Source organism: Rhea americana, unplaced genomic scaffold, assembly GCF_003343005.1.
Source record: "Rhea americana isolate MKP2758 unplaced genomic scaffold, rheAme1 scaffold_69, whole genome shotgun sequence".
Taxonomy (NCBI): domain Eukaryota; kingdom Metazoa; phylum Chordata; class Aves; order Rheiformes; family Rheidae; genus Rhea; species Rhea americana.
Genome location: NW_028186856.1, coordinates 3,868,725 through 3,883,841, shown reverse-complemented (window position 1 = coordinate 3,883,841; position 15,117 = coordinate 3,868,725). Strand labels below are relative to the sequence as shown.

Sequence of the window (15,117 nt, the reverse complement as noted above, 5' to 3'; positions counted from 1 at the left end):
TTCATCCAGTATATTTAAAAAAAGTCAACTGAATCTTTTTTTATAGAGCTAAAGAGAAAGCTCATAAATAATTTTTTTTGATTTCATAATTTGTCCACTTTCACCGATGTCTCAGAAGCCCACAGACTAGGTGTAAATGGTTTGATTTTTTTCTCCTGAAATACAGCTTACCCTTTTATTTCATTAATACAGAAGATGATTCAGCTTACCCTTTTATTTCATTAATACAGAAGRTGATTTGCTAGATATTTTTCTTGCTGCTTTGTGGAACAGTGTAGTGCAGCACGAAGTATGTGAAGAACTTAGTTTCTGTAATCCTGTATATGTAACCTATATATGTAGATCAAGAATGCTAGGAYATTATTTTTGTATTTTAAGGTGTCCTGGGTTGCCCACGGACATGTCTTCATGCTATTTTGAACATACTGGAGAAGGGTACTGAAACGAGGAATGGTCCCACGGCAGTTCGGGAATCTCCTCATCTTGCAGAACTATGCTACCAGGTATTCAGTGTGTTTCCTGCTGGTGGATAGTAAATGTAGAGTCTAAATAAAATTAGCTACCTCTTGGTTAGTGAACACTGATGATGATGTTGATAACAGTTTTACTTTAGAATGCATCTGTTAGATTTTTTTTTTAATTACATTCTATTCTACCCATTTCTATGTGAAAACATACTATCTTCTAAAAGCATAGAAAATRAAAAGTCTGTACTCCTGTCGGAACTTGGAATTGGGATATGCTTATAAAACTGACAATCTAAATATTTTTGGTGTACATTTGTGTCTCTTGTGAACCTGTTGTTTTGGGTTGTTTTTGACATTGTTTTTTTTTTTTTTTTTAACTGTTGTTTGCCAACAAGATGATAAATAATCGCAAATAACTCAGTGAATTGTCATTTTTATTCTGTAGCAGACACAAATGTAAACTCCCAGGAAAAAAAAAAGTTGAATTAGATGCATGTGCAAAGTTAGCTGGTGTTTGACCTTAAATCATGTAATAATAAAGTTATACAATAAAAAATTAATAAAAATCTGTGGAATTTAGAAAGGACTTCAAATATAATTCATTAAAATGGAAAAGGCCATACTTTAGAAGAAAAAAAATTAAAGATGGTATTTCCTATCTTGGTGAACGTGAAGATTGAAGAAGATATCTTTGAGTTGCACAAACGGAAAGCCATGAGCTATATAGTGTCATGTTGGGGAAGAGCTAGTCCTTCAATGTTATAGTTCGGTGCCTGTTGTATATGATTTGTTCAGCCTTAGAGTAAACTGATGGGAAACTTACTGTAAATGTGGATAATATTACTTCAGCAGAGAAACAGTATTATGCTKCTTCTAATTTGGTGGTTTTGCTTGTTTGTTTTTTAAATAAGCTCCAGAAATAAGTATCTACTGTTTTTGATTGTCAGGTGATTTATCAGTTGTGTGCGTGCTCTGATACATCAGGTCCAACTATGAGATACTTGAGGACAAGTCAGGATTTCTTATTCACTCAGCTGCAGTACTTGCCATTTTCCATCAAAGGTAATTTTGTACTAAAATGAGATTTACTTAATATTGAATATATCCTTTGAATCCCTAGGAGTCATACAAAAACGTATGTAGCATTATTAGACTAAATTAATTACTGCCTCTTTGCTGATCGTTTAATTCTGCAAAGTTTGAACTCTGTGTATTTAGAAAGTTCATAGAGCTAGTGCTGAACTTTTKTAAAAAAAGTATGTTAGTTTTGGGGCCCATCAAGTCTCCAGAAGCAAATCCTAATCTGTATTTTAATTTTCATTGTGGTTTTGTTAGATTATGTTACAGGAGAAAATGTGAGTTTTTGAAAACTAAATTAGTAGATTTACTTTTAGATGATTTGTTATGTAACTTAAGAATCTAAATTAGATGAAAATAGAACATGAAGACTCTTGAAGACCCTGGCTCAAGTCTTATCAACTTCAAAGTTGTAGTTTATATTAGGTAGATGTCTGATTATTTTCACTGAGATTATAATTGAACGTGTAATAAGTAATGATGTCCCCTAAAAGCCTTTTCATGCAATAAATTATTTCCTTGAAGCAAGCAGTATTACTTATGTTCAAATTATAATTACTGCCTTATCCCCCCCCAGAACATGAAATTTCAACATTGAACCAAATGTCATGGCTGATGAAGACTGCAGCTATAGAAATGCGAGTGACRTCACTGAACCGCCAGCGCTCCCACACACAGAGACTGCTGCATCTGCTGCTTGATGACATGCCTGTGAAACCATACTTGGGTAAGYARAATTTGTTGTGAAGGTAAACAAACRTGAATAAGTGGAARTAYGAGAAAATTTTTGAATTTGAAGTYTTTTCTAYATMGGCTTGTGACAATTCTTTTCTAGTTTTTGAGAACATTTCTGTTACTAAGTCTGGAACTGCCACTGGAGAGATGAGAAGAAAGGCGATGGTTGTAGACTCCAAAGTGAAAGAAATATAYGCATCTTTTTGCTCATCAATGCTTTGTTTTGTTTTTGAAACAACTCAATGTATAGACTGATAMAGAAATAAATTTTGTTTAGAGAGTAGGAGAAGGGAATGTATTTTTTTAAAAAATGGTCAAGTTATGAAAGGTTTTATTTTGGGATGCTATCCTGAGTTTTTTTTCTGATTCCAGCAGGTGAAGGGTCTTCACTGGTAGACAATTTTAGACAAAATTTTCTCTCAGTCTTATCTTCACACTTTTTTTCATATTTTCAAGCCTCTCTTACACAGGATAGAAGCAACAGGTTAATTTGAGTTTTGACACTCTATCATCACAAAAATGCTCTTTCATCACAATGTGACTTACAATCTATTGTTACATAAAAAGAAAAGAATTCCAAAATTTCAGAGCAGAAGTGAATCAAGGAATATAGTCTGGGGCGATAAAAACCTTTACATGAGGAAAATAAATGGAGCAACTGGAAAATATTGTAATACTGTGGTAGCATGGAACTTTCCCTCACTTTTATAGATCTGGATGCTGTCCTGATTCCTGTGGCGAATTGACTACCAGAAACTGGGTCCAGACAGCCTAGTGATTTTACAGTGTTCATCCAACTGCAATTATTCATAACCCAGCTTTTGTGGGTGTTCTTTTTAGGCTTTTACAATACTGTCTAATCTGTATTTGATAATTGGCTAACMTCTACTAGGTGATAAGTGTTGTTTTCATTTTTGCTTTCAGTCAAGGCTGTGTTTGCATTAATGGCTTACACATGAGAGGTTTGTCAGTATGTGCTTTCTGTCTTCTCTTTCAGGGTTGATAAAATAGTTGGGKTTTTTTTGGTCTTAAATTTTGTGATTAATTGTGTTTTGTTACCTTTAGCCGATGGTGAAGGAGGAATGGAAGATGAAAGTCGATCAGTCAGTGGGTTTCTCCACTTTGACACTGCCTCCAAAGGTAAGCATTCTGGCTAATGTGAGTTTCTGGTCCCTGTGATTTAAAGTTGCCTGTAGAAGGGACACTTTAAAAGAAAAATAGTAGACTTTCAAAGCAGTAACAATACACAGAACACTTTTTAGTATGAAAAAAAATAATTGTAGAGTTTTGAGATAAAGGTGATTGGAGTGAGTAGAAAATACTGGRTTGGAAAGAAAGGTAGGAGAGTCTRTGTTTAACCATCTATAGAAGGGCAAAAYGGGAGGTGACAGTCTATAAATTTACTGGTTAACAGTAACCACAGTGACACTGTTTTTAATACTGAACATATTTGTATTTTCACAGCAAAGAATTTAAAACCCAAGTGATTRAATTTAGATGCCTCACTATGCTTTTAAGTGTGAAAAAAAGACCTGTATGGTTCTCTTTGAAAAGATTAGGATTTACAACGGTTAGACTCCTACTGTCAGTCAACTCTTCCCTTGATGTTTCTGAATACAGTCTGAATTGATTTACATTTCCAGTACGCAGGAAGATCTTAAGTATCCTGGATTCAATTGACTTCAGTCAGGACATACCAGAGCCTTTGCAACTGGACTTTTTTGACCGAGTTCAGATTGAACAAGTCATTGCTAACTGTGAGCACAAGAATGCACGTGGGCAAGTGGTCTGCAATGCCAAGGTGCGCAGTGGTCTGTGTTCTTAACTTACATAAGTCATTCATATCTTGACTCGATAATAATGAGAATTCTTTTTAGTGATCGTAAGTAGTTTGAACACTTCAAATAATACTTTGAAACTTGTCTTCACCTAAAGAGTATTGCTGTTTCAGATATGTATATAATTTGTCTTTTTCTTTCCAAGCTATTTGGATTAACTTTTTATTCCATCTTATACACACTGATTTCTTATTTGTTCTAGACTGATGCATCAATGTAAGGACTTTTAAGAAATATTTTCTATCCTAATTATTTTCCCATCTCAAAACATCTAAATGGTATTCCAGATATGACTTCTCCTTCATATATTTTATGTGTCTGCAGTACTGAACTTTGTGTACTGCAGTAGTTCTTAAAAGCTACWATTAAGATAGTGGCACATTGTGATGAGTAAGTATAATATATGCGGCAAATGCATAATAAATAGTCCTGAAAAATTTGATCTGAAAGAAGAGACAGAGTAGGGGCAGAGTGTAATGCAGAAGTGAAATGATCTTAATGGTGATAGGAACACAGCTATTGCATATTATTAACCAGCTATTTCACATTTTACAATGTATTTTAGTCTTTAGAAGAAACAAACCTTATTTCTGTCCAGGTGGACTACTTTGGGTAATGAAAGGGGAAAAGRGCTTGTGGTGTGTTAGAAGAATTAATGAAGGGATAGAGCAACTTAGAAACAGGAGAGAAGGAAATGAAGGAGTGCAAAAATGAGAAGTGCAATGAGAGAGAACGGGCAGCTAAAGTACAGCAATTAGAAAATGAAACAGGAGAAACTGAAAAATGAAAAAAGCTTACTTGGAATCTCAGTTGCCTCTGTTATTATATAGCTATCTCCTAAACACTTCTAATAGGGACAAATATACCTTTTTTGTGATTAACAATTTACCTTTTCCTTTTAAATTCCAGTATCTTCACAGAGTTTTGGTTGCAGAAGTCAATGCCCTTCAAGGAATGGCAGCAATAGGCCAGAGACCTTTACTTATGGAGGTAAGTACAGAAAAATAAATTACTGTCATTCCTGTTGATGGTGTTCACGTTCCATCAAGCAGTATGATTTAGAATGAAAGCTTGTGGATTTGAGTGCTGAAGTTTGAGTTTGTSATTCTTTAAGAAATTAAAACATTAAATTTTTTGGTAAGAGAAACTACTATTTAGGATACTCTAAACAGCAAAACAGGAAAACGGTTTCTTTTTTCTTGAACCTTTTACCTCCTTGTCTCCCATAACAATTGCAGCTCCCACCTTGCTGTATGAAGAGTAGGACATGCTGATTTCAAGCCTATTGACAAATCCAATGTATAACAGCAAAGGTGGTCTTGTTGTTTTTATGTCTCTTTTCCTCTGCCTACATGTAGTTTCCATGCACCTGGAGGAACAAGGTTCCTACCATCTTTTAAATTTCACTGAAATTGGCTAAATGAACTTGTAAATTTCTTTGATGAAGGAGAAGTGACTCAGGTCAAAATGTGAAGAAAATGTACAAATGGCATTTTCTTCACTTGCTTTTAAAATTCTAATTTTAAAGAATACATTAAAAAAAGAATTTCMCTAGTTAAAACTTTTTTGTTATGAGCTTGAGACATTTCCTAGTGAAAAGACCTTGTGAAAAAGCAGCTTAGAAATGGATTGGCCTGTCTTGGTAAAATGATTAATAGCCTATTCTGATAAACTGAAGACATGCTATTTATTTTTCAAGGACTTTTACTAACACATAAGACTTGTCGTCTGGAAACGTCTTTGTTATCTACTTCTTTTACCATAATATAACTCATTTGCTTTGTCATCGGTGGTTAGGAGATCAACACTATCCTGCAGTATGTCCTGGATCGGAACAAGCTGCTGCAGTGTCTCCACGCTAAGAGGCATGCTTTAGAGTCATGGAGACAGCTGGTGGAAATTATACTCACTGCCTGCCCCCAAGATCTTATACAGGCTGAGGACAGACAACTGATTATTCGTGATCTATTACAAGATGTACATGACAAGGTAATGTTCTACTGAAAACCAGTTCTCTCCTTGAACTTTGTTGCTATATGTTTTTATATCAAAGGGAGATTACTTTTCAAGTAGCATTCATGGTTGTAATCCAAAAGTATCTGTTTGCATTTAGTTTTCAATTTGCAGTTTTCTGATTGCTACTTTGCTAAAATTGTGTATGCTACAGAAGAGTTTTCTTACATGTCTGTTGTTGAACTGTAAACCATATATTAACAGATCTCAAAAATATTTTGATATAATCCAGTATGATGATAGTCTGGAAAGGGTCTGTGAAAAGGATACAACTAATTTTGAGGAGCAACATGAAGGCAAAAAATTAACAAACTACATCTGTTAATTTAGTGCATTTAGGTGATTCACTGCAAATCCTACCACTGCTTCTTTTGAAAAATGAAAGAGTTGAATAAAGCATCATGGTAGGAAAAGTAACAATTTTACAATTGAAAGGGCCTCTGGAAATAGGAGAGTTTACTTTGTCTTAAAATATCTGAAGTCTAGGTGTTTCGTTGCTGAATTACAACCATAGTATTTGAGACAAACTAKACAATTACTACTGACCCAGTCATTCTCAAAGACAAAATGTAATGAAGAATCCTTGTATTGTTTAGGTTGCTTGAGCTTTGAAATTTACATATTTTTGTTTTATTGTGAGAGGTATTTTRTATGTAGTTCTCATTTGGTAATTATGTGTTGAGAAATATATATGAAAATAATATATTTTTTCAAGTAAAACATGACTTTGGGGGCTTTTTGTTGTAGTTTTCATTATTTTTTTCTCTAAAAATTCTCTAAAAATAGTTCTTATTTGAATGTAGGTTTGGGTTTTATGTGAACAAAACTAATAATTGGGAAACTAGGGAGGGACCTCTACTGGCCAAAGCAATTTCTTTGATTTCTAAAATCTTTACAGAGCAGTAGTTTCAGGCTCTAACTATTTTAAAAGGAACCTAAAGGTGATTTTTTTTCCTCAAATTAACAAAAATTTTGCTTAAAATGCAGAAAACTMTTCTACTGTATTAAGCAACTGTATATGCTTAAAAGAAGAGTTCTTTGATTGTTAGTGATATTCATACCAAGTTTACTTTTTAAATGATGATGTRAACTAAAATAGTGTGTACTGATTTCCCTTTAGTTTTTCTCCACATCTTCTTAATACTTCTTTGATGCTGACTCCTTGTTGTATCTTCACCTTTTTGATGGAAACCTTTTTCTTAAATAGCCATAAAGCTAAGCGTGTGTCAGTGATTCTTTCTCTAGTTTATGTTTAGGTATTTTACAAATAAAGCAACCAAAATGTCAGCACATCTGGACTCTTCCTTCTCTTGCTCTCATTCAAATCTAATTATCATCATGACCATGGCTTGTGGAATAATGACCAGAAAGCTAATGGTCTTCTCAATTAGCTGATGTTCAGCTCATCTTTCTGGATGTGTTTTCATATGACACTATTGATTTTGATTTGTTTTAAATAAGGCCTTATTAATGAATTCCTGATGCATATATACATGAAATAGCTGTGGGAGGTTAAATAATTGCTTTAACATCTTATGGAATCAGACACTTCTATTTTTTTTATTGTTCTATGTTAAGATCCTAGATGATGATGCAGCTCAGGAGTTGATGCCAGTGGTAGCAGGAGCTGTGTTCACCCTGACTGCCCACCTGAGCCAGTCTGTGAAAACAGAGCAGAAACAGCCACTTGCAGTCCCTATGTCAGAACAGTCCCAGTATGTCTTGATGCTGGATGGTTCTTTAACCTCATCACCTGGCTCTRAGGGCGTATCTATGGGTTTTGCTTCCATTGGTGATTCCTCCCTCCACATCATCTTAAAAAAGCTGCTGGATTTCATTTTGAAAACAGGTGTGTTAAACTTTGTACTCTGTGTTTGTTTGTATCTGTGTGTGTGTGTGTGTGTGTGTGTGTGTGTGTGAATTTTGATGGCCAATAGGTTGAAAGATGCACTGAACTACTTCCCATTACTGAAATGAGGGGTTTTTTTACTCCAAGCAACTCTGTGCATCTTCTGTCATTACTACAGATACCTTTATAAGTGATGTTAACTAAAAAAAAGAACATGGCATTTTTAAATTTATTCTTGTGTTTTTCATCTAAACCACAGTTGGAGACATGTATAGTGTAAATATCCAAAAAGGGAATTTCATGTTGCCATATTTATAGCAGCATAAACTTCCTGGATTTACTGTCATGACTACATATTTATGCAAACCATAGAGTCTGATTAAAAAAAAATATTTTGGTTATTTTTGCCAGCATTGGCATAAGAAAGCTAAATTAAAGATCAGTGGAAGATAGTGTTCAGAATTTAAATCTACMTAGTTTTGATCATGAATATTTTTATGAGCAGGAGGTGGCTTCCAGAGAGTGAGGACACACCTTTATGGATCGCTGCTTTACTATTTACAGATTGCCCAGAGACCAGATGAACCAGACACTTTAGAAGCRGGTATGGTACAATTGTGTTTTAGAAAAGAACGAAAAATTGTTAAACCTCGAATGGTGCGGTTTAGACATGCTGCATTATCTCTTGGAAGTACATAGATTATGTAGATAAAAACTGTCTTCTTCAGGAGCACATGAAATCAGTCTTCTCTTCTAAATGATGGAAATATTCCCCTCTTCTGAGCTGCCTAGTAACATATGTATTCAAAATGTGTTCTAGATAAGAATACTAAGTTCTGACATCAGCACAAAAGAAGATACATAATTTGTGTCCATTTAACAAGTTGTGCATCGTAACTACAAAATTGTCAAGGGACTGGGGATTCCATGGACCTACTTTAGAACAATTAAGCTACAGAAATATAGTGCCTCCCCCACTCACATCACAGCATTGTTATTGGAGAAACTTCAAAGAATCTTTGATATTCTTTCTGTTTATTTAGCTGAAGACCCCTAGGAAAAAGAAACAAAAAGCAAAATTTGTTTTCCAAGCCAGTCAGATCTGCTGTTTAACCAGCCAAGAGGGCTTATGGTGAATATCACATTCTGTCTGTGTTAATGACTAGAATGCTGGCCTCATCAGCATTTCCAATCATTGTCTCATCTCAGAGCTGTGATGAAGATGAAGAAAACAAATTTGGCGCTAGTACCTGTGCATGTAGACTCTTACTGCTATTATTTGTTCTGCTTTCTGAACTACAGTAACGAAAATGCAGTGAAATTGTTATGATCCCTTTATAGTTTATTGCTTGCTTTGGATTTGGCACTTTCCCACTGAAATCATCTTGTTTACTTCCTTTCAGACTGAGTGCTTTAGCCTTAGTGAAAGTTCTTAGCCTAATGGATTTTCTAAGTTGCATGTATTGTATCTTAGAATAAATTTTAAGCAGATGATTTACATGAGTGGTGTTAGTATACAGGCACATGCTCTTTTTGGTCTGGCTTCTGTGTCATATTAGGAAAGAATGTATCTACAGGAAAACATTTGCACTTTAAAAAAACCCTTCTGTTTTGCTTGTGGTATTCCTTTTTCTAGATAGGATGTAGCCTCAGCTTTGCTCTAGCTAAGTTAATGCTAAACTGTCAGTCTTTGTATTTTTCATTTATTTTTTGTTTTATTTACCTTACAGCTAAAAAAACAATGTGGGAACGTCTGACAGCTCCTGAAGATGTGTTCAGTAAATTGCAGCGTGAAAACATGGCAATTATTGAGAGTTATGGGGCAGCCCTCATGGAGGTGGTCTGTCGTGATGCTTGTGATGGTCATGAGATAGGCCGGGTAAAATATCTATTCCTTTGCGGTCGTTGTTTTCTTTGTTTCATAAAACATTTTCAAACTCTGCAGAGAGTGAATCTTCATCTTAAAAAACAAGAATATTTTTTGTAGATACTTTTTTACCTCAACTTTTTTCTGTCCTTCCACATTTCCTTCAACTAGTGAACAATAGAGACATACATAATAATATATTGATTGTTTTTCAAGAAAAAGCTACATAGCCCTTTGATTAAAAATATGAAAACTTTAAAATGTCAGAAAAATTTAAAATATTTTCAAGAAAAAAAGTATTCTACTTTTAAGAAGCTGTTAGAAGCAACTTTTTAGCATTTTGTATTATTAGGCATTTATGAGAAATCTCATCGATCTCATCTCATTGATAGATTTAATTCTGCTTTTTGAGTTTTTTTTTTTTTTTTTCCATCCTGTAACAGATGCTGGCATTGGCTTTGCTTGATCGTATTGTTTCAGTGGACAAGCAGCAGCAGTGGCTATTGTATCTCTCCAATAGTGGCTACCTGAAGGTGCTTGTGGATAGCCTAGCAGATGATGATCTGACTCTTCAGAGTTTACTCACACCCCAGCCCCCTTTACTTAAAGCTCTGTATACCTATGAATCCAAAATGGTAAGAGCAGTTCAGGGACAGTTATGTGTTGTTTTTAAATAAAAATTGCTTGTCAATTACTTTGTGTTGATTGTAGTTAAAGGTATTGTGTTAAATAATAGTATTTGAAATGGTGCTAAAATCAAGAGAGAAAATATTCAAATAAATCTTGTTGTTCATCTCTAATACTTTTCCTTCATCCTGTTCTCTAGGCATTCCTCACTAGGATAGCTAAAAGTCAGCAAGGGGCATTAGAACTGTTGCGGTCTGGAGTGGTTGTAAGGCTGGCACAGTGTCAAGTGTATGACATGCGACCAGAAACAGACCATCAAGGGTAAGTGTTGGTTCCCTAGCTGATTTTGAAACTATAATACAGTCTTGGAAGTGTCTTTATATCCTCAAGTCGTTCGTGTAAATATTTACCTGTATATTCTTTTTTGTTTAACTTATCAGTAACTTGATAAGTTAACAGTAACAGTTCATTAACAGCTGATAATTTCCAGATCAGTAAGTGTGAAGTTGTACTTTTATGTCTAATTACTTATAGGATGTAAATTCTTACTTTTTGTCTGATTCCTTAGAAATGTGGTCCATGTATTTTTCTTTCTTTCTTTTTTTTTAATGCAATTATTTGTTGAAGTTGCTGAAATCTTCAGTAGCTAAATGTAATGTCTGAAAAAAGTCTGTGCTGTAAGTTTCTTTTGGGGGCTTGCAATTGTAGAATGGCAAGTGCAGAGTTCATCTTCCCCCCTAATGCACTAAGGATATAGCAGTGAAGTAGATACTGTTTCAGCATTATTTCATACTTTGTAGAACTATTTCACAGTCATATATTGCTTGACAAGTTTCATGGGGTTTTGCAGTACTGCTAGTTGTGTGAGATGACTGAGAGAAGATCATAAAGAAATTGCATAATCAGGGGAAATCACTATGGTTAATTTCAAACTTCAATCTTTGATTTAAATATGCAGTTCTTTTTGACATAGTAGAGGTTGAAACATTGCAAAAATTAAGACTTAGAAAAGTACTTTGTTTAGAAGAGCCAATTGACATTGGCCTTTCTTACCTATAAAGAGCTTATAGAGGACTGTACTTCTCAATGGCTTTAGAATTAAGTGTACTTCTTCCTAAAATATTTGTGAAGATTTKGGTTTATTTTAGGATTAGTAAAGAAAACAGATGTGGTATCTCTACCTTAAAGTAATTAATTTAATTTGTTGTAGTACAAAGAAACAATTTTCTCTGTGTAACCTTTTGTACCTTTCAGGTAAATTGCAGAGGCCACGTATCATAAACGTGATACTTTTCCATTGTAAATGCYGTTTGACTGTGGACCTATTATTGAAATGTGCATGTTTGCAGATKCTTAAGTGTGATTATAAGCTGAGGCTCTGCTTTGCTAGTGGGCCTCAGTTTTCTTACACCATTAAGGTTTTTTCCTTTTTTAACCTCTTAAGGATGTTTGGCATGAGAGAACCTCCAGTCTTCATTCCCGCTCCAGTGGAGCGCTATCGCCAGATTCTTCTTCCAGCTCTTCAGCTATGCCAAGTGATCCTTACATCCAGCATGGCACAACACCTGCAAGCAGCAGGACAGGTAAGTTCCAAAATGTGCTGAAGTATTACTGTTAGTGCTTGTTCAACCAGACGATATGTCATCTTGCTCTGTCAGTGAGCTTTTTCTTTAATAACATTTACACTAGTATGAAAAATTATTCTAAAGTTCTCACAAAAATAAATCATCGCTTCCTTTTTTACGCWTTTGCTAAATTTTGGGTCACTCATTTTTCTTTTTCTTCCTGTGGTACAGGTGTTGCAGTTTYTGATTTCCCATTCAGATACTATCCAGGCAATCCTGAGGTGTCAAGATGTTAGTGCTGGGTCTCTCCAGGAACTGGCCTTTCTGACAGGAATAATCAGCAAGGCAGCTTTGCCTGGTAGGAATCACAATTTTAAAATCTCGTAAACATATTTGAAGGAATCTCAAGGTTTCATTTCTCTAAATGAATAGTAAGATATATAATGGAATATACACACAGAATTTTCTGGAGATGTTCATTATTGAGAAAGATAGAGAAGTGTTAAATAATTGTTCTTGAAGTAAGTAGACTGGATTTGAAGAGGCCACAGTGCTCACATTGATATGCTTTTGGCTTCCAATTTTGTTTTCTTTGTGCTGCTTGATAAAAGTACTTTTTGTCTTTGAGATGACTTCTAAATGGTAGTGTTCAAAGTGCGTGTGATATCTTCAAAGAGATTTTTCATTCAGCAAATTAATTAAGGAAATGAAGACAAAATTGTTTGCATACCTATATCTTTGTTACTGTGAATGTTTTTTACATTTCAGTTTATAAAAAAAAATCTTACGGGGAAAAGCACTACAGATTAGCATAATGATACTTCTCTTGGATGACTTATCTTTATAAAGAACTAATCACTGTTCTGATGGATCTAGTGATTTCTTCTGGATGCTGGCAGTTTTGCTTACCATATTAAAATCACTTCTCTATTTTGACTAARTAGCCTTTCTTGTTTAGGAGGGATGTCTGGCTATAATAGAAGGAGGAGTGCAGAACTATAGGTCATGGCCAAAGTTCATTTGTTTCCAGTGTACAGTGCTTTGCACAACTGCCACTTCTATGTCCACTCCCTTGCTCCCTCCCTCCCTCCTTCCTCTTAGCAAAACAGTGAGCTACATACTCACACAGATCTCCTAGAAACTGCATTTAGATCTGAACAAGTTTTTCTAACAAAATGTGTTACTTTTATATATTGCTGGAAATTTTCTCACCAAGTCTTCTACTTAACTGCAGATATGAAAAATATAAATCTGTGCCCTTTTGAAAAATAGTTAATTTAGTGGCTGTATATTTTATTAGGCGTGCTAGGTGAGCTGGATGTTGATGTTAATGAAGGAACGCAGATGGAGCTGCAAGGACATATAGGACGGTTTCAGGTAATAAAGTTGTATATTTAACACTTGTTCTTTTGGAATTATTTATGCAGAGGAGAGTTTCATCCTGGTTTTGTACTCTGAGTAGTAGCAATTATGAAGTGGATGTTTTCCAGCATTAAGAAGATASATACGTTTTCTTCCAAAGAAGTAGAAAAGACAGCATTTGGCAACATAAAAGTGAAGTCAGGGACTTTGTTTCCCCTCTTGGCTTAGGGTTCACCACATGTGGGGAAGAAGAAGAATCTGAGGTAAACATCAAAGCATGTGAAATAATGCAAAAGTACCGTTATCAGTCCTGCTACAAGCATGTCTCCGGCCTCAGAGTTTGCATTATCTAGCATGTTAATGTTTATTTCTTTGCACTCCTTTTGAGAATAACTGAGYGAGAAACCAGAATTAAAGCTCAAAAGGTCATTGCAGACCTTTTTACAGCGCAGCATTCACCATSCAACAATTTCTTTGAAGCCTGGTTACTCATGTGAGCAAAAGCATTTGTGAAGAAATATCTATTTGCAAACTAACTGGCTGGACTATCAAGTCTTTCTGATTGCAAGAGCAGGATGTGTTCTCTGGACACTTTGATAGTGACTACTGGCCAGGTTGGCTTAAAGCAAAGTAGAAAGCAGTAAAAGATTGCCATAATGCTCTCATGGTAATGCAGTGTTCTCCTGCTACATCCTGTCAACAAGGAAGTCCCATGGGAAGCAACAGAAAGGTTTCTTGTTATAAGGAGGTTTAATTTGTTAATTAAAAAAATTAGCTGTTATGAGCACAATTGTGCAAACCAGTCATCTGTTATTGTAGCCTTTCCTCCTTGTTTGTCTTGTTATTTTCATCAAGTAATGAAAGGACTTAAATATTCCTCTTCTGCAAAAGTAACTACCAAAGAATTTTTAATGTTAATTTTCAATATATTTTTTAAATCTGTTCCACAAAAAAATTGACTTAGTCTGAGGCACTTTAGTAATCTTAATGGCCATATATAAACTAAAACCAAATTTATAGACTGTTAATACTTTTTTTTGAAACTGTTGTGAATTGGCTTCTTTCACTCCGCTTTTATGCAGCCTACTATCTCAAGATCTCATTAGTTTATCTACCTAGGTCAAGCTATTTTAAGCAGAAATAGATAAACTTAGTCATTGATGCTAGTCAGTATAGTCTGAAAGAAACAGGAGATGAGGTGCTTCGCTTCTGATTTACTTTCAGTTCTCAAGGAGCTTCTTGAGGGTGCCATTAATTTTTAGATAAATCAAAGGTGGGCTAAAGCATTAYGTTTTAACATCTAGTTTACAAAGGGCTAGCTTTTTTTTACATTGTTATCTTTCTATTATACGTTAAGAGATTTGAGAGTCTTTGTGATTTCTATTAATAAATATGTATCATCTTTCTGCTTTTAAAAATGAAAAGGAGCATACAAYTCTTGCTGAGATTCTGATTAAAATGCTGATTTCTTATGACAGCGCCAGTGCTTAGGACTTCTAAGTCGTTTTGGTGGTTCAGACAAACTGCGTCAATTTAAACTGCAAGATGATAATGCAGAGGGAGACAGAGTGAACAAGAGGGATGAAATTGAGTTGGCCATGCAACAGGTGAGGAACCAAGCTGCTAAAACCTTCAGTCTCAAATTGTGAAATTTTAGCTGGTGTGCTAATTTTTCAGTTGCCTTACTTGTATGTGATTTTAAAGAGTAGTAATGCTA

General features: G+C 34.8%; 1 protein-coding gene across 1 annotated transcript in view; it reads left to right on the top strand.

Moving 5' to 3' along the window:
- Positions 1 to 15,117, top strand: part of NUP205 (nucleoporin 205) — a 51,323-nt gene that overhangs the window by 31,304 nt on the left and 4,902 nt on the right. Inside the window, exons 22-37 of the mRNA XM_085321377.1 lie at positions 379 to 503; positions 1,415 to 1,529; positions 2,122 to 2,271; positions 3,345 to 3,419; positions 3,923 to 4,080; positions 5,027 to 5,107; positions 5,915 to 6,106; positions 7,709 to 7,979; positions 8,485 to 8,583; positions 9,710 to 9,858; positions 10,290 to 10,481; positions 10,673 to 10,794; positions 11,918 to 12,056; positions 12,270 to 12,396; positions 13,339 to 13,415; positions 14,879 to 15,007. Coding sequence (XP_085177503.1) covers positions 379 to 503; positions 1,415 to 1,529; positions 2,122 to 2,271; positions 3,345 to 3,419; positions 3,923 to 4,080; positions 5,027 to 5,107; positions 5,915 to 6,106; positions 7,709 to 7,979; positions 8,485 to 8,583; positions 9,710 to 9,858; positions 10,290 to 10,481; positions 10,673 to 10,794; positions 11,918 to 12,056; positions 12,270 to 12,396; positions 13,339 to 13,415; positions 14,879 to 15,007 — 2,201 coding nt within the window. The remainder of the gene's footprint in view (positions 1 to 378; positions 504 to 1,414; positions 1,530 to 2,121; positions 2,272 to 3,344; positions 3,420 to 3,922; positions 4,081 to 5,026; positions 5,108 to 5,914; positions 6,107 to 7,708; positions 7,980 to 8,484; positions 8,584 to 9,709; positions 9,859 to 10,289; positions 10,482 to 10,672; positions 10,795 to 11,917; positions 12,057 to 12,269; positions 12,397 to 13,338; positions 13,416 to 14,878; positions 15,008 to 15,117) is intronic.